General features: G+C 38.6%; 1 protein-coding gene across 1 annotated transcript in view; it reads left to right on the top strand.

Moving 5' to 3' along the window:
• Nucleotides 1-17,759: 17,759 nt before the first annotated feature.
• The window catches only part of LOC126426851 (mucin-19), a 129,301-nt gene continuing 123,070 nt past the window's right edge, over nucleotides 17,760-23,990 (top strand). Inside the window, exon 1 of the mRNA XM_050088872.1 lies at nucleotides 17,760-18,453. Coding sequence (XP_049944829.1) covers nucleotides 17,792-18,453 — 662 coding nt within the window. The 5' untranslated portion in view covers nucleotides 17,760-17,791. The remainder of the gene's footprint in view (nucleotides 18,454-23,990) is intronic.

Raw genomic sequence — 23,990 nt, 5'->3', positions numbered from 1 at the left:
TTCCTGTGACTAATATCAAAGTGATCATGTAAATATTGAGGAAGCAGCTATATAATACAACCACAGGTTTGAACATTGTTGGTTGTCTGCTTAATTTTGTCTGTTCATGCACACTTAATATAATAATAATAATAATAGTCTCATCTTTTATTGAAGCCCAGGAGTCAGGAGCAGTTCAACATAATCTTAGTTTAAGTCAGAGATCTAGATCCATAGTCCATTTCCTTGGCTATATTAGACATTCAGTAATACTATAGCAGCTTGTACTCACACAGGTGCCTCAGTTACATTACTCTGACTTCCAAATGATCCCCTGATAAGTGCAAAATCTGTTGACATGTTTTTTTCACTTTTCAGTAGTACATGGAGCATAATTTCTTGTATTTTAACCATGCAAAAAAATTTCTGTTGCTGTTTTCAAATACCCATTTTTAATTATACCATTAAATACATGAAGACCTTGGAATGGAACTTGTCATAGGCGATGATACTGTAAGGAAGTTGGTTTTTAAGAAGTGTCTCGTGGTCACTATTGTTGATAAATGTAGACTGCTTGTTTCGTAACCATCGCTAGGATTACTGTGAATAGGGTCTTCAGGCTTCAAACCCCATTCTTGGAAGTGGCTCTGCTTGTACCAGCTGAGTATTAGTCTAAAAATTCCAAGTACTGCTCAATGAACTCAGCATGTCTTCTTTTCGAACATAAATATATTCTACCTCTGTTACAGCTGTTCGTTCCATATTATATCCAACTCAGAATTAGATATTACAATTATTCTCGATATGGTTTTGTCTATCTAATCTGCTAACTGTGTGCTAGCCAAAGTCAACTTCTTGTCGGTCTACGATTTCAGTGGGATTGTCCCAAGCTGCAAGCCTCCTGGGCCCACAGCAAATCTCTTAAGTGGAATGCCTGTGGCATGGAATAATTGGCTAAAAGGCAAATGTCACAAAATTTATACTGCTTATATCACATTTACATAGAAAAATTAACATACAATACTGGCCATTAAAATTGCTACACCAAGAAGAAATGCAAATGATAAACGGGTATTCATTGGACAAATATATTATACTAGAATTGACATGTGATTACATTTTCACACAATTTGGGTGCATAGATCCTGAGAAATCAGTACCCAGAACAACCACCTCTGGCCATAACGGCCTTGATATGCCTGGGCATTGAGTCAAACAGAGCTTGGATGGCGGGTACAGGTACAGCTGCCCATGCAGCTTCATCATGATACCACAGTTCATCATGAGTAGTGACTGGCGTATTGTGATGAGCCAGATGCTCGGCCACCATTGACCAGACGTTTTCAGTTGGTGAGAGATCTAGAGAATGTGCTGCCCAGGGCAGCAATCGAACATTTTCTGTATCCAGAAAGGCCCGTACAGGATCTGCAACATGCGGTTGTGCATTATCCTGCTGAAATGTAGGGTTTCGCAGGGATCAAATGAAGGGTAGAGCCACGGGTTGTAACATATCTGAAATGTAACGTTCACTGTTCAAAGTGCCGTCAATGCGAACAAGAGATGACCGAGAGGTGTAACCGATGGCACCCCATACCATTACACCGGGTGATAACGCCAGTATGGTGATGACGAAAACATGCTTCCAATGTGCGTTCACCGCGATGTTGCCAAACGCGGATGCGACCATCGTGATGCTGTAAACAGAACCTGGATTCATCTGAAAAAAATGACGTTTTGCCATTCGTGCACCCAGGTTGGTCGTCGAGTACACCATCGCAGGCGCTCCTGTCTGTGATGCAGCATCAAGGGTAACAGCAGCCACGGTCTCCGAGCTGATAGTCCGTGCTGCTGCAAACGTCGTCGAACTGTTCATGCAGATGGTTGTCGTCTTGCAAACATCCCCATCTGTTGACTCGGGGATCGAGACGTGGCTGCACGATCCGTTACAGCCATACGGATAAGATGCCTGTCATCTCGACTGCTAATGATACGAGGCCGTTGGGATCCAGCACAGCGTTCCGTATTACCCTCCTGAACCCACCGATTCCATATTCTGCTAACAGTCATGGATCTCGACCAATGCGAGCAACAATGTCGCAATACGATAGGCTACAATCTGACCTTTATCAAAGTCGGAAATGTGATGGTACGCATTTCTCGTCCTTACACGAGGCATCACAACAACGTTTCACCAGGCAACACCGGTCAACTGCTGTTTGTGTAGGAGAAATTGGTTGGAAACTTTCCTCATGTCAGCACATTGTAGGTGTCGCCACAGGCTCCAACCTTGTGTGAATGCTCTGAAAAGCTAATATTTGCATTTCACAGCATCTTCTTCCTGTCGGTTAAATTTCGCTTCTGTAGCACGTCATCTTCATGACTAGCTAGTCTCTTTTGTAAGTAGCAACCATCTACAGATCATACACACGAAATGTATTCTCAGTTCCGAATATGGGTAACCATCAGCTGTATAATGGAATGGCGACAATGAAAATTTGTGCTAGACCAGGACTCAAACCTAAATTTCCCGCTTATTGTGAGCATTTGCCTTACCATTTGGCCATCCAAGCACGAGTCACGGCAGACCCAAATTTCCGTGTGTCGACAACCTGCACTACATCCGTTATGTATATTCTCATGCAGGGGAGACATTTTAATTGAAAGTCACCTCACTTGGCATGTACAAATGAACTTTGCCTCGAATTCAGAATAACACAAGAACTGCAGTATCATATTTATCTGCCGACACAAAGTGAGCAACTTTGAAGTAAAATGTCTCCCTTTTACGAGAATACATATAATGGATGTACAAGTACAGATTGTAGACCCACGGTTGATGACATATGGAAGTTTGGGTCTGGCCGTGAGTTACACTCAGATAGCGAAATGGTAAGGCGACCGCTCCCAATAAGCAGGAAATCCAGGTACGAGAGGCAAGTTCAGCAAAAAAACTTTTATGCAACAGCACAAAAACAGGATGGTTCTACACCCTGGTTGACAAAATTGTAATAGAGCATGAAATCGCCATCATTTCATCACACAAATTGTCAACAATGAAATGAAATGCTTGTATGTCCAGCTGAACTAACTTGACTGTCCCCATTCAAAGTAGAAGACATGAGTTTTTTAAGTAAATGACATCCAGGCAGTAAAAGATTTTTAACTTTTTTTAATAAACCGAATTTTAAAGTTCAAAATTAGTTTTCATAAATTCCTTCTCATACTTTAATGCAGATTTGAACTTTCTCGATCACACCACGTGTAGTTCTTCTGAGGTCATTCTGGCATACTCTTAAGAAGGAACTACTATTCGTAATTCGAACAACCAATTTGTCTCTCGTGTTTACTTTTCCTTTGTAGACTTTGCCTTTCAACTACACACACAGGCAAAAATCTAAGGGATAACATTCACGGGCCTCGGTGGCCGAGAAACCTAACATCCCTTGGAAGGTGAACTGGCAGAAAGGTGAAGTCTACAAAGAAAAAGTAAACACAAGAGACGAATTGGTTGTTCGAATTACGACTAGTGCTGCCCCTATAAGGGAACACCAGCATGACGTCATGCTGTACTAATTTGTAGCCTGTATATGTCTTCCAAAGCTATATTACAGACCTGGCCAAATAGCATGTATGAGCACGTTCGCACCGGCTGCACTCCTGCCTAGTGCGACGGCAAGTAGGGATGACGGATGAGGAGGAAAAGGAAATGGAAGGCTGCAGCCAGATGTCACTACTGCCGGACAGTCGCCGAGCAGTTCGCTGAGAATACTACTTGTGTTAAATTAGATTTATAGTCTGTATTAGAAATACTGTGGCACCTACACAATTTTCCAAAAATGAGAAAGTGGAGAAGCCACATCATTCGATGCTGAACGGGAAATGTTGTACCTTTTGTATCGTTTGAAGGACACACAAAGTGCTCCTCGATATGGCATCACACTTTTACGAGCTGCAAAAGGAGTTACGGCAATGTTGTTCCAACACTAGCAACAAAGATGACAAGATCCACTTGTCTTCTGATGAACGACAGTGAATGCTGGCTGAAGTGAAGGCAGCCATTAAGGAAAAAAACTGAGTTAAGCACAAGTAGAGTGGTGACAAAACTTTCATGGTTCACATCACCAATTATTTGAATTTATAAGTGTCTACAAAAAGGAGAGAGTCATTTGGTAACAGATATGGCAGACAAGGTAAACACAATAACGATAGTAATAATAACAATAATAACAACAATAATAATAATGTAGTAATAATAATGATGATGATGATAAAAATAATCATGAATAATGGTATGGACAAATCAGTTTAAAGTTCATGACATGGAACATTTCCCAAAACTCAAAGCAGCCATCTGTGGACTATACACGACTGAATATGTTTCAGTAATTGAAACATTTCATCATGAGTTCTCAAAGAGATTACAAGATGTTGCATGTTTGAAGGCTGATTTTGATTTATTTGTCAGACCATTCTTGTGTTTGGTGTGGCTTCACGTGTTTGACTGTATCAAGAACCATAGTTGCAGGTATACGAGGGTGAGTCAAATGAAAACCTTAAATTTGTAATCACAAATTGAAATTTTGTGCCGTTATCCTGTAAATTGGTAAGTGTGCTACAAACAGCGTGCAGGATGGCCTGTAGGTGGCAGCATAGTGCAGATGCACACATACCGTCGCAGTGTCAGTATAAAGATGGCCGCCCCACTTGCGACTTGCACCAGGGAAGAACAGCGTTCTGTTATTTAGTTTTTGCGTAGTGAAGGTGTGAAACCTATTGAAATTCATCAACAAATGAAGGTTCGGTACGGTGATGCATGTTTGTCACAGTAGCAAGTCTACGAATGGAGTGACTTCAGTGGGAGATGCTCCTCTCCCGGGTCAGGCACAATGAATTGTGACTCCACAGAACATTGCAGCAGTTGAAGCCATAGTGAAGGAAAAACCCGAGTGACACTGAATGACATTGCAGCATGTTTACAGATTAGTCATGGGTCAGCACACCACATTGTGCACGATGTACTCCAGTTTCACAAAGTGTCTGCAAGATGGGTGCCACGGCAGCTGACTCCTGAAATGAGAGAACAATGCATCGATGCTGGTGAAGAACTTCTTTGGCACTTTGAACGAGAAGGTGACAGCTTCCTTGCAAGAATTGTTACTGGGGACGAAAACTGCATTCACTTCCACCAACCGGAAACGAAGAGAGCGAGCAAGGAATGGCGCCATTCCTCATCACCAAAACCAAAGAAGTTTTGAACAGAACCATCAGCAGGGACGGTTTTGCTGACTCTCTCTTGGGACGAAAAAGGCGTCATTTTGGAGCATTACATGGCTGGAGAGACCGCTGTCAGCAGTGCATCATACACACATCTCCTAAAAATCATCTGCGGCCTGCAATTAAATCAAAGCGACGCGGATTGCCGTCAGCAGGTGTCCTTTCGCAACATGACAATGCAAGGCACCACACTGCCCGTACAGCAGTTGCAACAATCACAGACCTGCATTTTGAGTGTCTTCCTCATCCACCATACTCACCAGACCTTGCCCCAAGTGATTTCCATACGTGTGGACCACTCAGAGACGCAATGGGAGGAAAGAAGTTCCGTTCTGACGAAGAGGTACGCCACACGGTGCACGAGTGGTTGCGCGGACTACCAAAACAATTTTTTTCTAAAGCAATTTATGCACTTTGTAAGCGCAGGAGGACTTGCATTGAGCGTGGAGGAGATTACGTTGAAAAGTGATGCAGCTTTGTACCACTTCTACACAATAAATAATATTTAAAAAATATTTAAGGTTTTCATTTGACTCACTAGAATAGTGCAATTGTGGAGGAAGGTGGAACACAGAGCAGATTCGGCTGTACTTATGGTGCACAAATCTTGGCCAAGACTGCTACAGTACAATGACACGTAATATAAGTATTCCTTTCAGCAGTACATGAACATATACTTACAATCATGTTTCTGTGGTCCAATGCTGAGGGCAGCTATTAGCTGAAGCCAGAGGAAATGTCTGTCTGACACATTTGAGAGGGTTCAACCATTTAAGCCCTTCTGTGTAACTTACCCCCTCAGATTAAAATCACTGACCAGAAAGCCTTGTCAAAGGCTGTATTTTGATTTGATGTACTTTCATGGCAGACTACTCGTCTTAAAGTCGACAACCTAGTTTGCTTACGTGGAATTCCATTTGGTATGCATGGACTGCATGAGGCAAAGCAGCTAATGGTTTTATTCCTGTTTTAATCAAAGTGCAACTATTTCGTGTATGAGATTACAGTATGAATGGCAAAACATTCTTCAAGTCATTTCATCATCAAAATGTCCCACTATCAATATGTTAGCACTGAAGAGATGCTTACTCAGAGGAACACAACATCTCTGTACGAAAATCCCTCGTTGAGCTCCTAAGCCTTATCCGATATATATTAAGTTATAAATTGGTAATCTGGCTGGGAGTCAGTGAAGCCAATGAATGTAAATGCAAAATAAAGTTTGTGGTAACAGATTAATCTGCAGCATATTCTAATGTCTTCAATCACATCATTTTTATTGTACCTTGCATATTTAATGCGTTTTTCTTTACAAAATTAAAATTGCGAGGTAAATTCAGCAACCCTATATCAAATTATGGACAAGTCTACAATGAGTGTTTTGATGCTTATTACATATATCATACATAGATGACAGCAAAGTATAAGGGGTGTCCACTATGTAGCTCTTACCCATATTTCAATTTACCATTACAACCACTAGTGCAAACATAATCAGTTATGACTAATCACACAGAGAAAACCTGAGAGATCGTATTCAGTTACGACCTCTGTAAAAAGGAATTTCAACAACAAATGGGCTGTGAACCTAATTTATAATTTTATTTACAATATAACAATACTCCAGTACTTTATTACATTAAATCTTTATTTCACCATCGCAAATAAAAAAAAAATACTTTGAACTTATTAACTAATCTGCTACACTTTATTACAATTCTGGTACACTGTCTTTCAAAGATAATTAGTTTATTGTATTTTCAACAAATTTTGTTTCTGTGAACAAAGTTACTCAGAATTGTCACCACATGAGCCATACTAGACAGTAAATATTCTTTAGCAGTGGCTTTTATAAATATTATGAAGTGATTATCAAGTGGAAATTCATGCTACATGTGAGTACTCAAGTTCAGAAATAAAGTCTTCATTATATATGTACTCATAGCTTCACTAACAATTAAATCAACACAGCTCTGTGGGTGTACATACTGCATCCAAGTGTCACATCTGCACTTCGAAACTTCTTAATTATTGTATTAGGATAAGACATGCAAGTATCAAATGTTGTTCTGACATAATTACACACATGAAAAAAGTTTTGCATCACCCCGTTCCCAGAACTCCTGAAGATAGACATTGACTGTGCATATTGTACCACAGACATAGTCCCTTTGACTGTTCAGAGATGTCACTAAACCTGCCCAAAGGTGTAAACAATTATGCATGAGAAACGCCTATTACACGGAGCAGGTCCGACAGCCAATCAGTTCCAGTCATCCCACCAAGAAGGAGGTACACGGCTCATGTTGTCTGTAGTTCAACCGTGCCTAGACAGTCAGTACCGCGGTTCGATCGTGTCCGCATTGTTACTTTGTGCCAGGAAGGATTCTAAACAAGGGAAGTGTCCAGGCGCCTCGGAATGAACCAAAGCGATGTTGTTCGGACATGGAGGAGATACAGAGAGACAGAAACTGTCGATGACATGCCTCACTCAGGCTGTCCGACGGCTACTACTGTAGTGGATGACCGCTACCTATGGATTATGGCTCGGAGGAACCCTGACAGCAGCACCACCGTGTTGAATAATGCTTTTCGTGCAGCCACAGGACGCCATGTTACGACTCAAACTGTGCGCAATAGGGTGCATGATGCGCAACTTCACTCCCGATGTCCATGGTGAGGTCCATCTTTGCAACCACAACACCATGCAGCAAGGCGCAGATGGGCCCAACGACATGCCGAATAGGCCGCTCAGGATTGGCATCACGTTCTCTTCACCAATGAGTGTCACATATGCTTTCAACCAGACAATCGTCGGAGACGTGTTTGGAGGTAACCTGGTCAGGCTGAATGCCTTAGACACGCTGTCCAGCAAGTGCAGCACGGTGTAGGTTCCCTGTTGTTTTGGAGTGGCATTATGTGGGCCCGAGGTATGCAGCTGCTGGTGATGGAAGGTGCCGTAACAGCTGTACGATACGTGAATGCCATCCTCCGACCGATTGTGCAACCGTATCGGCAACATATTGATGAGGCATTCGTCTACATGGGTGACAATTTGCACCCCCAACATGCACATCTTGCGAATGACTTCCTTCAGATTACCGACATCACTCGACTGGAGTGACCAGCATGTTCTCCAGACATGCACCCTATCAAACAAGCCTGGGATAGATTGAAAATGGCTGTTTATGGATGACATGATCCACTAAACACTCTGAGGGACCTACGCCGAATCGCCGTTGAGGAATGGAACAATCTGGACCAACAGTGCCTTGATGAACTTGTGGCTAATATGCCACGATGAAAACAGGCATGCATCAATGCAAGAGGACATGCTACTGGGTATTAGAGGTACCAGTATGTACAGCAATCTGGACCACCACCTATGAAGGTCTCGCTGTATGGTGGTACAACATGCAAAGTGTGGTTTTTATGAGCAATAAAAAGGGCAGAAATGATGTTTATGTTGATCTCTATTCCAGTTTTCTGTACAGGTTCCAGAACTATTGGAACCGAGGTGATACAAAACTTTTTTTGATGTGTGTATTTATGTTGGGATACGTAAATTGAGATCAACAGTTTCCTGTTTGCACATTTGTGTTACTGTTACTCTGTGGTGGTTGTGTTATAGTATATATGTTTAGTCATTGTAGTACACTTACTACTTTTCATTTAACAAAATGGTCTTTCAGAAAGATTTCAAGTTAGTTATACTAAAAATGTTCAACAAAAGATTATGGGCTCAGTACTTGGTGTAGAGTAGCATGAAATTTCTGGAATAACGTGTTCCACTATTATCGTCTTAGGCCGACAAAAGATTTTTGTTGGAGTTGAAAATGTATTTTAGTAGCTATTAAGTAGTTTATTGCTTACTGTGTGCACATTTTTTGAATTTATGTGCAGATATGAAAGGAGAAATGAGAGTACAATGCATTAACAAGTGCAGTGTGAGTGAGTTGATTTATTTGTAATGGAGAAGTTGTTTACACCTTGCTGCCACAGTGCAGTGATGCTGTGGATCCGAGAGAAGAAGACATCTGAATGACAGTGGTTTCACACGAGAACAAAAGAAGGTTGTTAAACAATCTCAGTCAGACTTACTAACTCACCACCTACTTGTCAGGCGATGAAGTACGATGTAAAGACCAGCTACAAGCACATTGTAATAAATGATGTATTCACTCAGTATTGTAAAGAGTTATGAGAATAGTTACATACAGGATAGTTTTTTAAATTGTGGTTACACGATTTCATTTAGAGTTTCTAGAAGGTACAAGCTCTCCCACAGCCCTCGACCCTCTACAGATGGAAACGAAATTGAGCAGTGGCACTGCATATCAGGACTACAGCGTCAAGAAAATACAAGACTGAATAAGGCAATTTTTATTACAAACAGCATCACGGTGATGGATCTATACATGAAGCTGTTAGGAGCAGTTCTACCACGAGAACCCTCTATTAAAACTTAATGGGTGCGAAAGCAATGTTTTATAAATATCAAAAACAGAAGTAATTCACAGAAATTGGGAATCAGTTTGTAAGTGGTTATGCATTAAAAGCACAGATGTATGCTGAACAGATGAGGCAAGGTAGTAATGTTACCAAAACTGTGTGGAGTGTAGTAAATAAGGAAAGGGGAGGGAGCAGCAACACAGTGTGCAATAATATAATAATAAGTGACAGTGAAAAATTGCTGAGTGACCCAAAGGAAGTATGTGAGAGATTTATAGACCAGATTAGTAAGATGAGTAGGGATGATAAGATTGACCCACCACAGGTGCTAAATCCCAGTAATGTCAGTAATCCATTCTTCCTGAAGTGTGATACAGAACTGGAAATCCTGAAAACCACTTTCAACTTAAAAGCAAATACATCCAGTGGCTGGGATGACATCTCAGTGAAATTTCTGAAAGAATGCAGTAATGAATTAATAAAGCCACTACAACATTTAATAAACAGCTCTTTCAGTCAGGGGTCATTTCTCGACCAGTTAAAAAGTCGCCAAAATAAGACCGGTGCATAAAAAGGGAATAATTGCAGATATACAAAATTATAAGCCTATTTCATTGACATCAATACTCGGAAAGCTGTTGGAAAGGTTACTTCTTGATCAACTTCAATCATTTTTCTGTAAGTACAATCTATTAAAAATACAAAACTGTCAGCATGGTTTCAGGAAGGGCAGGTCTACAATAACAGCTGTAGCTACATTTTTGAAAGTGGTATTGAATAAACTTGAAGATGGAAACAAAGTTATTGGCACCTTTTTAGACCTATTCAAGGCTTTCAACTCTGTAAATCATTCTGTTCTTCTACATAAATTAGAAGCTTACAGATACAGAGGAGTAACATTAGATTTGTTAAGATCTTACTGTGCTGACAAGAGACAATGTGTAAAGCTGTATTATACAACAGGGAGACACACAAACAGTGAAATCATCTTATTAAATTCTTAACTGTTGACTCCCTCGGGGAAGCATTATTGGGCCTTTTTTGTTTATTGTGTAACCTACATCAATGATATAATAATTCCACGAAATTCAAACCTAATAAATTATGCTAATGATACCTTCTTCATAAGTTGGAGCTCTACAAAACAGTCAGCAGTGCAAAATAATGCAGAGAACATTAGCTTCATCACAGAATATCTCACCAAAAACAAATTGGCACTAAATAAGGACAAGACAGTTCTGATGGAGTTTCTGCTAAATTAAACAGAACCAGAGCTATCAGTTGAAACAATTGATAAACATAAATTCCTGGGTGTTGTAGTAGACTAACATCTTACATGAGAGGACACATCAGCTACATGTGTAAAAAAATCCCCTGTAACACCTACCTGCTAAAATGCCTTTCTAGCATAATAGCGCAACCAGTTTTAAGACAAATCTACTTTGGGATTATACACTCCCACCTGCAGTATGGTATCAAGATTTGGGGTGGGGCATCAATGATATATATGGAAAGAGCTTTTAGAGCCCAGGAAAGAACAATTAGGATAATAGTTAATATTAGTAAGTGTCAGTCCCGCAGAGAATATTTCATTAAGTATAACATACTAAGAGTATATTCATTGTATGTTCTCAGAACTATACTGTTTATAATAGAAAATATGGAGATAGCGTAATCAATAGTGAAATCCATAATTGACTGATTCCATAGTCATGGGTGTGACACTTGAACTCTATAAATGAACTTTATAATAATTTTAAAAGTCCCATATTAAAGATTCCCCTTTTAATATATATTGTTTAAAAGGAAATTGATTACATTACTAAGTCCGAATACAATTTTCTTTTTGTAATTGATGGAAACCTATATTATTAACCAAAAATCATATGTCACGGGTGTGACAAAATTCAGAAGTGCAATGTAGCACATTGACCATTACAGGGAAAAATCTGTGAATTGAATGATTATATGTAAACAAATTAATAACTGTATAATACTGAAAATTTACCACGTTAGCCATGAACATATCAGAAAGAAACTTACATTATTTTCAAAGTAATAACATAATTTCTGTTGTCACAGGTGTGACATAATTGTGTCACGGGTGTGATATGTACAAATTTCTCTAAATATTTCAGAGAATTACTGGTTGATAATGGATTCAATACATTTTTTGCAGTACAAAAAAATCACATTGCTTAATGAAAGTGGTTTTGGTGTTAAATTAATTAAAAAAAAACACTGTTCTTTAATAGAGACTAACAGACCCCTCATCTTCAGCTGAAACACTCTCTTAGCTCAACATAATACACAATATGGAGAATGAAGCATTGTCATGTTCAAATAAATAAAGGACTGAATACTCAACTAGCTAACTAAGTAAATATACACAGAAAGTTTCATCAAAGTAATAAAAAACTCAGTTTCCTCTCATTTGAATCACACGAGGACTCAAAATTTTAACATCATTTTGTGAAGAAACAATTGAAATGTCATTTTCATTAGCAAAAAAGAGTTTGTTTTCTTTCTCACGTGGTTTTAAAAAGAACCTTGATTTCATTGGCCACACACTGATTGGCAAACAGCCATAAAATTCTGTCCATTTCCCCTCTCACTCTGTAGCTTGATGATCAAAAAGGTTCCAGCTTTAATTTCCTTAGTTGGATTTATGGTTGTCTGTACTTCATTTTCTGATGTAGCTTTGTTATCTTGAACATTAGACTCTTTGGAATCTGAATAAACATCAGAAAATTTCAGCTGTTTCTTGGATTTAGGGATCTCCCGAAAGATTTCATATCTTGCCATTTCACTGCCAGATGTTTCCGCAACTAAAACATGGCGACTGTCATAGTTTCTAAAATAATGGCTAGAATGCACTTTAGGAATAGGAATGACATCTTCCCAAAGCCTTGACTGCCATTCCTTTGTCTTGTCTACATCACTGCTTGAAACGAAGAGAACATGAACTTCATTCAATTTACCATTCGCATAATCTGAAAATTCCTTTGCATTATTCACCGCTACTGTCCGATTTCTAATTCCTCTCCAAACAGTTCTCTTCACAATTCCCACTATCCCATCAACAGCCCCTTTGCCGTGTGAAGCGGCAAAGAAGTTCCACTCAATTTCAATTCTTAAACAGGATTTGGTGCAGCAGAGGTAGGACAATGTAAATTTATATTTAAACTCTGCAGTACAGTTGTCCAAAAACCTATGAACTTTTTGTAAATTTCGATTCTGCTGTTTTAGATGTGATATAATTTTTTGAAGAGAGCACCAAACTGCAAATTTGTCATGGGAAAGATAATCACTTGCAACTGCATAAGAAGAAACAGTCTTTAGACTATCCCATACACAGCACATAAATAATGTTACTTCTTTATGGCTCCAATGTGCAACCTGAATTTCATCTTTTGACGTCAAAGAGAAGTTCTCGGCGTAGCCAACTTGCATGGCAACATCATTCTTTGTAAGCTCTTTCTCACAAGATTCAAAATATTTAGCTTGTTTTTCTCTTATCGAAAAATGCCTTTTAAATGTTGACATCTGGTCCTCTTAACTCTTCAGTGGCTACTTTCAGTGTTTATGTATTTTCCACCAACTTTGGCACTCCATCATAGTCCTTCCACTGCTTCCAGGACAGAATTTTATCTTGATTTCATCAGTCAACCACAATGACAGGTCATGTTTGCACTTGCTGCATTTTCGTGTCATAGAATCCTCATTTTCTACATCACAAGTAACTTTCTGAAGCAGCTCTTTAGTAGAAATAGGAAAAATCTGGAACCAAATGTGAAATGCTTTCAGTTAAAAATTTAAAATTTGCATGGTAGTTGCATATACAAACATTATGAGGTGTTTCTGAAACTGGTAGTACACGACTTGGCCTTAGTTCATAAAATGCTGACTATCCTAATGGAGTACCAGGGTTTGAATTCTAAAAATTCCTCACATGCCTCACCAACAGTCATAATCATATACCGCTTCTGAACATGTCCTCATTTTCCACTTTTGCGATCTTTAATAGATTTTACATCACGAGTACCAGGAGTAGCTCGACTAACATCATCTTGACAAAAATACTCAACTACTTTATTTCATGTTTCAGTTGGCAGACTTCTTGAACCTTTTGGGACATTTCTTTTAATGTCAGCAAGGTCCAGTTCCTTAACCAGTTTCCTGACAACAGCAGTCTGTTTCCTTGGACTGTTTGGAAGTGATTTTTTTGCCTAATGTCTGGGAACATTTGTAAGATCCTAATTCAGTGGTATGGTTTGTTTCTGCCATATTTTTATGTTTCCTTTCTCTGCACAACCTTTGTCTAGTTTTGTCATTCTCTCTCTTTTTTAGCAGGTTCATCAGCAGCTGCTCTCTGTTCTTCATTCTTCTCATTTTGTCCCTTCCTCTCTCCTTTTTTAGGTGTTCTTCATGTTTCAATGGATCTTCCTTCACTTTATCCTGCAGCATTCTCATTCATTCTGTTGAAGTATTCATTATCTGGGAATGCAAGATACATTATTTATATTTATTTTTAATGTCAGCAGACCTGGTATTTATTTGAAATCTCAGCAGTATAAGATTTCACATGAACAGAAACAGCTTGTTTTAAATTTTATATACTGGTATTTCATTATGCTGGAATATCTTTAAAAATGTATGTATACTGTCACACCCGTGACAAATATTACTGTCACACCCGTAACAACATTCCTGGATAAAATACAGTTATTTCCAAAACTTAATAGGTTTAGGAATCGATATATTTTCTTATTCTCACTTTCCTATAATATTAAAAATTTTGAAGTATTTGTTCAAACAAGAATCAAACTTTATCTTCTTTCTTGTCACGGTGTGACAGTAATCCGTATCACTTTCAAAAAGAGAAAAAAATTAAGAAGAAAGCTTACCAGCAAAAAATATTCAGCACAGGATATAAAGAAAAGCTATTGTTAAACGGTAAGGTGCTTATTGTTGCATCGTCTGTTTCACAGACTGCATATCAGTTCAGCAAATATAATGAAGTTTTTTGGCGTTTATGGAGTATAGTCAACTACAATCTTTGGGATGTCAATTCATAACTAAATATCTTGAATACAATATAAATGAGTTTCAAATCATTAAATTAGATATTTTGTAAGTGTATTACCACACCTAAATCTTTACTGTACTGATTTTCAAAAAATGACCACTTGGCTCATTTCATGCGGAATGAGCCAATTTTTTTTTTAAAAAAAAAAAGGAGAGAGAGAGAGGATTACCACATAAAATTTAGTAATAAAACAGCAACAGATCATAGTCCATTTTCTGCTGGAAGACATTTTTATAACAGATTGCCAAATAATATAAAACTGTTAAAAGGAAACATATTCAACGCAAAATTAAAGCTACTGTTAATTGATAACTATTTGTACTCCATCAAGGATTTTTAATGTTATTGTGTATAATTTATCTTTACTTCTAAACTTTTTTTAATGTTATTGTGTTGGTAAACTGACTATGTCCATGACTGTTAAGTTATTATGGACAAATAAACCATTTATTGTTATTTATTATGTACAAGCTGAACTTTCTTATTTTATTTTCATTGTGCATGCAGACTGCCAATAATTTTTTTTATTCAGACCTAAAAATGAGTGATTGAGCTCCATCTGGACTTCCAGTAACTAAAAAATTGATCATATGTGAAAACTGTTGAATGTGGGAATTTGCCACAATGATGTACTTGGTCTGTGACAAGTTGTGGTACGTTATAGAAAACTCTCTTTCAGGTCTGATGAAACTGGACGACTCTTGGAAGAAAAGAGACAGAAAAGTACATTCCCGGACCATATTCTTAACTGAAAAGACAAATTATTCCCACAAAAGGGAGGCAAATACAGCAGCAGAAGCCCGGATGCACTGGAATAAGAATTCCAAGATTTTGACTCACACATAGAGTGGACTTGCTTAGAACATTAGTCACAACCGAATTAGATAAATCCAAGTCAGTAGACTACTAGTGCAATCAAATCATAATATCCGAGTTTAGGTTAAGCCCTAAATGAAATGATGTTCGTAGTGAGAGAAGAGTGAATAGGAACTTTGTTCTTGGCTGGCTTACCTGATTATCATCAATCTGTGCTTATGGCACTTAAAAACAGCAGCACAAGTATCACCACACATTCTATTGAAGTAAAACTAATACAAAATGTCAAACTGAAGTTGCAAATGGAAATGAAGAATTAGCATTATGTATAAGTAAACATTATTAAATGCTTCAAGTGCAACAAATCGTAAATAATGTTCTAACAAGAGCAAAAAGAGAAGGAAGCTCATTGAAAAATAACAATAAAGGAAATGTAACTAGAAAATAGAACACAAGAAAGCCTTTCTTGCTGGAGATTCTATACAGTCTCACAAATGAAAAATGTGATATTTAGATCCTTGTGCCTCAACTTGCATCACTAAGAGTCGAGGGAAGCTTCATAATGCCAAGCCACACAATAGCTCAGTGGTCAGTGCAGGAGGTGAAGGCTAACTATCAAAGACTTCTAGAAGTGTTGATGTGACCTCTTATAAAACAGCAGAAGCATCTGACACCATTCACATCCTAAATTCAGCTGTGAATTTGCTCTCAGTTATTAAAATTGTAAGCAAAGGGCATAAAATGACCTTTATTAAAAGAAATAATTCACCTATGATCCAGAAGGTGAACTAACTGCCAAAAGATCATCTAATAATGGCAGCTACTGCATGACATAAGAATGGCATCAAATATCTAAATAGTCCTATAAGTGAAATGCTACTACATAGAAGGTAGCAGATTCCTATGGCTTCACAGACTAGGAATATGAATTGGAAAAGTATTCTGAAGTTGGGAAAGGTTTCAATAGAATTAGATGAGGACAGTGTGGTCAAGGAGCCATGGGAGTTGTGCAGCATGGTAAAACAGTAATGCCTGTTGTTCAAAACTAGCAAAATGCAATTTAAAAACTTCTTGGACTTAGTACACTGTCAATGGAGACAGCGTCTACTGCTGGAAACTTTTATTTTCTCCCATTTAATGATGATTTTTTTCAAGATTCATGTTTGTCTATTTTCTGAGGAAAAAGTCTGAGGTCACGCAGATAGGCCTAATAAAAACATTCAAAGTCATGGCGGAAAAGCACATAGGCTGAATATGTCAACAATCAACAAAAATATTTCTGAATTCTGAAGGTACCATCCACTAGCTTACAGTACAAAATGGTTCACAGCAAATTTGTCTTCCTATGGAGAGCTAATCAAACAATGGTAGGAAAAGCCCATACTATGATATTCGGTGCCAACTTGCCAAAGGAGCCGTTCTACAGCTGCTTGCCTATCAAGTTGTTCCACACATGGAGATGAAACACCATATGAACTATGGTGTAGGAGAAAGCCTTTTTTAACACACACGAGGATTTTCAGGTGGAGTTCAACAGTTCACATTCCGAAACCTCGTCGCAAGAAGTGGGATAAGAAGTCACAAAGTTGACTTTCGTAGGCTACAGCCAGGAAACCGTAGGCCATCGATTCGTTGATAGTAGGAATGTGTCATCTTCGCGGAAACGCCCCGGACGTACTGTAACGTATTTAGTGAATTATCAACGCGTTTCGTCACAGTGCCTTGGTACACAACCCATTCCTTTCACTGTCCTTCGTGGACGTATAATAAACATAAAGGTTTGAAGTCACATCGAAACGAACAGTGCATATTACAGTATAGCTTAGATGAATCATTCACCAGCAGAAAGTAACTGCTGGCTTTTCGTTTCTGTTAATGTGTCATTAGGCAATACAAATAACCATTCTGCCACAAAGTTTCGTTTTTATTTTCGTGGTGATTATAATAACAATAAGAATTTGATGTAGCTCGGTAGCGTGGTGCTAGTATATCAATCGAATCATCGAGTGCGTCATGCCTACACACTCCAACACTTTGGTTTTATCCAGTAATCTCTGTCGAGGAGCCTCTTTGAGGAAAACTTTTCAACTTGTTCGCGCCTGCATTCCGGTGCTGCCACCTATAGTAAAATAACGTACGCCATGTTAGTAGCAAGGGAAACATGGACGGAATTTCGTGAACATGCAACCTTTCAAAAATCGAGCTGAGACTTTTATTGCACTGTTTATTCTAATCGCTCTTGGTGTATTGTCTGCGTACCTGGCAGTGTTTTTAGCGTTTTTGGGTGTGTGTGCGTACCTGTACTTGGAGTACGAAGCTAACAACCTAGGTTTCCATGTGGAGGTACTGAAGTCAGCGATTTTGAGTACATCAATTTGGTTGCAGTCAACAATGTCTTCTTTTGTTAGGAATCTTCAACAGCGATCAGGGTTGGTGAGTGATGAACCGAAAAGTGAAATCCGTAGTATTTCGCGGGCAGATTCACCAGTGACTTCAAGGCTGAGGCGTGTGTCGATCGCAACGAATGGAAGCCGTTACTCAAGAAACAGTGATTTAAACATTAGTCGTAGTGTTTCCAGCCCAACGAGATATCGTCTCTCCCCTGCGAATCGAAGTGTATTGGACGTGTGTAATAGAAGTGACAGCAGGTCGCCGCAGAAACAGTCATACAATGAGGCTATGGGTTATGCCTACAAGTCATCACCGTGGAACAGGAATGCCCATTCTCCCCTTTCCGAGAAGGCTAGGTCGCCCAAAAACGCTAGTGTGAGAACAGTTCAGAATGTGGGTGGACCTCTCCTGGCGTCTCCTCGTTCTAATACAAACAAGACTTTCGATCTCAGGTATGTAGTGTGTGTGTGTGTGTGTGTGTGTGTGTGTGTGTATTTCGTTAGACCTGTCCTTTTTTGCAGCGAAAGTCAGCGAGGAGTTAATGGATTTTCATTGTGATGCTTAGTGTGTTTCATATTTCACAGTGCATCAAGTTTACAGAAGACGCGCCACCTTCCCTCTCTACACCTTACTGTGTGTCGTTAGGCTGATCTGTAGTATTGCACTAGGTCTAGGTGAAGTGAGGTGTTAGTCTGGTAGAGTTGTTGAAGGTAAAAGACTGATCTGTTGACTAACATGCATTGCTTGCCTTTGCTACTTTGTATTTCATGTATGTATACTTGGGCCACCATCAGTTATTTCGCTGCGCAAATGACAAAGCTTGTCTACCGCTTCAATTCTCATTTCTTAATTCAGTTTCGACAGAATTACATGGTTTAATTCCACCGCTGCGGAACGCAATAAAGGCATTTCAAACAAAAGAGAGAGAGAGAGATCTACAACAATCCAATCTTTAGATTGAAGAGAACAATCTCATAATCTCATTGAACCAAAAATTCTAATTCCACTCGGGCACGATGATTCATCTAGTCAGGGAAATTAATTACATAGGCCTATCTGAGAAATTATTAATTGTATTAGGTATTACTATATACAGACCTAGTTTCTGCACAGGAATAATTATGACATGGAATTGTTGGGTCTAATTCATGAGAGTGTGATCAGCAGACCATTATTTTACACAATAATATTAATTTGTTATACGTGGGTTTACTTTATGGAGTTAATACCTGTTTTATTTGGATTTCTGCCTATTTCCTTCCACATTGCCTCCTATTTTGACTCGTGCATTCTGTATGTCGAAATATGTTGCACACAGAGATGCTATTAATCTTGCAGATTCTTCTGAGATGTCTCACACTTTTTCACCACTGTCTTTGTAGAAAGTTAAAGCTGCCCACTGTGGGCAAGAGTAGTTAAGTGCAGTTGCCACCTTCTGTAGAGCCTCTGATGGAGGAAGTATCATAGTGTGCAACATGGGCCATGGCAGGCTGGAAGTGTAGATTAACTGAAATCTTTATACTGCTTCTCCAATTCAAAACCAGATTGTCACTTTTCAACATAATGTGGGCCTCAGGCTATGTTAGAGCAATATATCTCCCCCAACTAAAATTTTTGTATTCACATAATTGGCCTTGCCAACTCTCAATCAAATTGTCAAATTCCAGCCTAACGTGTTGAGTTACTTTACAAATCAGTCTGACACCAACACTTACATTTCACAAAATATTGTCAGTTTTCTATTTACTTCTCATTTGCATGATGCCACAACCTCTGATATCACAGGTTGAGTTGATCTGCAGGTGCTGTCCATTCCATTTGACTGACTTGGCACAGAAAATATGATTATTAAGATTTTTATGTCTTTTGACAGCTGATCTGCAGCATTATGCTAATTGTTTGCTTTTCTGGCCTGTCTTAAATTTTTCAATTGTTTTGTAGAAATTTGGTAAAGATTATGCAGTGTGTGATGTGGGGTATAAATGGATTTTCCTTAACTAGTACGTAAACAAAGTACTGCTACAGCACACAGTGACATAAATTAACTAAGATAGTCACCGCATTTTACAGCAAGCGTAGATTCACAACAAGCACTCAGTGAAGTAAATTTTGTCCACTGTCTTCATTCCGGAGTAGAAATAAAGATGTAAATTACTTATGCTTATGCATGCCCCCTTTCTCAAGAGTAGTTAGCAAATGTGTGGATGAAGAAATTAGATTTCATTATGGGAGTTCTGCCAGTGTTTAAAGTGTCCTCACAGTGTTGGCAGCTTTCCTGCTGCTGTAGGCAGTTCATTTCTGATGATCGTAGCGTATCGGATGGTAGAATGCAATAGCCAGTGAGAATTGCTGAATCTAATGACTTGGATTGGTGGGAGATACTAATTGATTTTGTTTTCAGCATGGATAGTGTGAGATCGATGATTAGTGATTGTCTATTATGCATTATAAAGTTGGTTACTGGTTTTGATATATACTCCTGGAAATATGGAAGCGTCCGATCCCACCCGTCTGCTTTGACCCATGACGTCACAAATATGGCGGAAACAAAAACAAACACACACACTTTCCACAAGAAGCCTAATGACACTACCGGGACAAGCGCGGGAAATGGGGTGTTTTGGGTGGGGGGCAAACTAAATGTAAACAAATTTAGACGCCTTGCGTAGCTACAACGTGTTAGTGAAGACAGCCATTCATGAATACCCACCCACCTCCCCAGGGGTCGTAACCCCTGCAACCCATAGAAGATAAAGATGCTTCAGTGGCTGATTAGTGTTTGTTGTCTTAAAAAAAAAAAAAAAAGAAAGAATCTCACGGGATAGAACGAACAGATCAGAAAGATAAATATAATAAACTAAAACAGAAATTGGAGGAAACAGATAATTAAAATAAGTAATAAGTGTTTTTAAATTTAAAAAAAAATCTCACGAGATAGAACAAACAGATCAGAAAAGTAAATAAAATAAGATAAAACAGAACTAGAGACAGCCCCACTCAAACCAAACTCCGCGCCATCATGACGTCACGCACGACAACACCCTTACGTCACGGGTCAAAGCCGACGCGTGGGATCGGACGCTTCTGTCGACCCATACTCCTTGTATGTTTCTTGGAAAATAGCAGGATTTCTTGTGGGCTACTGTTTGGTATTAGTGTTATATATTTTGGTTGAGAGTTGCCAAAGCCAATCAGTGTGACTGGAGGTAAACTGGCTATGTTAATGGACTAGTCTGTAGTGTAGTCCGACATCTAGGTTAGATTGAGAAGTTGGTTTGGTTGAGAGTTGGCAAAACCAGTGAGTGTGACTGGAGGAAAACATACAGTGGTGATGGGCTGGTCTGTAGAGTAGCCCACTGATTGTTTCAAAAACTTTGTTGGGTATTTTCGAAATGTTCCCGATTTCTGAAGTCTTGGTTGTACAGGAACCAATGAGTTCAAATTTCATCAAGTATTCTCTTTTACATGACAACATCCTGCACACTATATTTTATTATGCCACCATGTAATTCAATACATTTCATATAATGACAATGTTTATTGAACTCTTCATTTTCTCATTGGTTTCACCAGTGTCTTGTCTAATCATTTGACTCATCATGTCCCCTTCCCATCATTCATCACACAAACAGTTACCAATTGCAGCACATGACGGAAAAGCCACAAACCTTGTAAGTGCACTTTTACTGCTGTCGTCCACCGGTCACTTCTGGAAGCTCATATCTATATCCTATAAATGATGCTGTTGGTCTGTAGGAGCAGTGTCACACTGTCTACTTAACCATGTGACTTGGTCTAAATAATTTTTTGTCATGGTATGAGTTCTGCACATTATGGAGCACTGAGGAATATTTCAGTGCATGGCATTTATGCCCAGACAGGTCATGGGGGAAGATACTCTTTTCTTCTTTGTCTCCATCTACTGCTCTTAAATAGCTATGCTATGACAAAGGATGTTTGTTTTGATCTTTCTCAGAGGTGTCACTGAGTATTGTCCAACATTTAGGTATATCACCAGGTTACATCAAAATTTCCCCTTCTGTTAAATATTGTCAAAGATTGTGTCTTAATGTATGTCCCCACGATGCCTCTTTCATGGTGCACAGTCGTAGATGCATGAGAATAAAATTTGTGGAAACAACGCATGGATGCATGGGCATTCTTGTGTCCATGTGGCGCCTCATTGGGCGAGCAGTCTGTTACAAATCCCCTTATTTGGTTGTGAGGTTGTGTTGCATTTATAGAGGTGAAAAGGCGACAGAAAAAGAAAACATGGAAGTGGCTGTATGTAAAGCAGTATATTTATAACAGAGGTATGACAAATACAAAGCGATGACAAGGTTTTGTCTGCCAATTTCAGGTGGTGCTCACAACGAGATTTTAGGTTTTCTGCTTGGGAAACTGCAGCAATAAGGCTGGCAATGAAATTTTGTCAACTAGTAACTGATGACTTATATTCTTGTTTGAATTATTCTTGAATTCAAAACAAAGCATTTCAGTTCTATAAAATTTTTAATTTATGATGTGGATTAATTTTAATTTATTATTTGATTGATTTATACCTCTTTTCACTGTAGGAATTGCCCCTAAGCTTGTAATTTTTGGCATATTTTGTTCCTATATAATATTACAATTTGTATCTGTTGGCATCTACAAGTACTGTATAATTATGACTCATTCAATATCCGTGCAATTGTCTTGCATATTCGATAAATGAAACATGAATAAATAAATAAAAGTTAAAGTTAATATCACTGAAACTGAGAAATACTTGAGGGAGATTCTTAGTCTTTATGTGAAGGTTAATTTACTTTCAATGCATTATTTGTATTTCATCATGAAATATGATATGTAGATTAACATCCTCGGATTTGACAAATCTGCAAGTTTCATAGACACCAGAGTCCACTAGAAGGGAGGTTGTGTTTATAAGTTTCGTATTGTTTTCATCATTGGTGTGCTACTTTTCTGTATTTAGTAGTTTGTAAAGGAGCTACACATACTCAATCACTTCTTTTTTCAGATGTCAGGCTCCTCACTTGTGATTTTAAGTCGCCATAATATTAATATTTGTCCATTTTTCATATACATTTTTCTTAAATTTTTGGGTCATTCTTCTCAGTTATCCTACTTCAGAACTTACGGTATCTTATTCTTACAGAAATATGATTGGGGACTGTTTATCTAATATGTGATGCTCAGGACAACACATCTCAGATTTTTGTTCAAGTAATCTTCAGAAGCGGCATTCCACATGACTTTTTTGTTTGTCTGTAATCATCAGTAAACTTTGATGTGCTTCCATCAGAGTTAGCAGACATTATTGCTCATAAATTGCTTCACACCATTAACCTCAGCACACTGCACAAACACACACATTCGGTCCCGAGCTGTGTGTCACCTGCTAAACAGCACAAAGATTCCCACCAAAGCCAGGTAGCAATGCTCTGATGCACAGGCTCCATTTCCAGGAAATTAAATACGCACAAATGTACATGCATAGTTGCACTGTTGGAAATTGAAGCACATGCGCAAATGCGTCATGTGGATGCACCTTTAAAAATTTCTTCTACATGTTGTAACCACTTATTTTTCCTTTCCTCTTTGCTTTTGCACAAGAGGTCTGAAAGGACAGCTTCTCAGTTTGCCGTTCCTCCTTTTAAATTTGTTCAGCATTCCAGCCACATCAAAAACATTTGGACAATCTTGATTGCTCAATAGTTTGCTCTACAGTGTCCTCGAAATCCCTTTATGTATGACACAAAGGTACATCCAATTTTGATGTTTGTGGAGAAAGGAAGATGTAATTCCATTGTGAAATTTCTAAGTGATGCTGCTTTTGTCATTTAACTGCTATTTTATTTCCTTGGTAGTATGCTGTTGCTATTTTGGCTCTAGAACCATTTTCAGATGGTTATAATTACCATACACATCTCAGCAGTAGTACATTGTCACATTATTATAGTTTCCTCAATGAAAGATCATACTG

Source organism: Schistocerca serialis, chromosome 11 (assembly GCF_023864345.2).
Source record: "Schistocerca serialis cubense isolate TAMUIC-IGC-003099 chromosome 11, iqSchSeri2.2, whole genome shotgun sequence".
NCBI lineage: Eukaryota > Metazoa > Arthropoda > Insecta > Orthoptera > Acrididae > Schistocerca > Schistocerca serialis.
The sequence above is the reverse complement of the archived record's forward strand: the minus strand, read 5'-3'. Positions and strand labels throughout refer to the sequence as shown.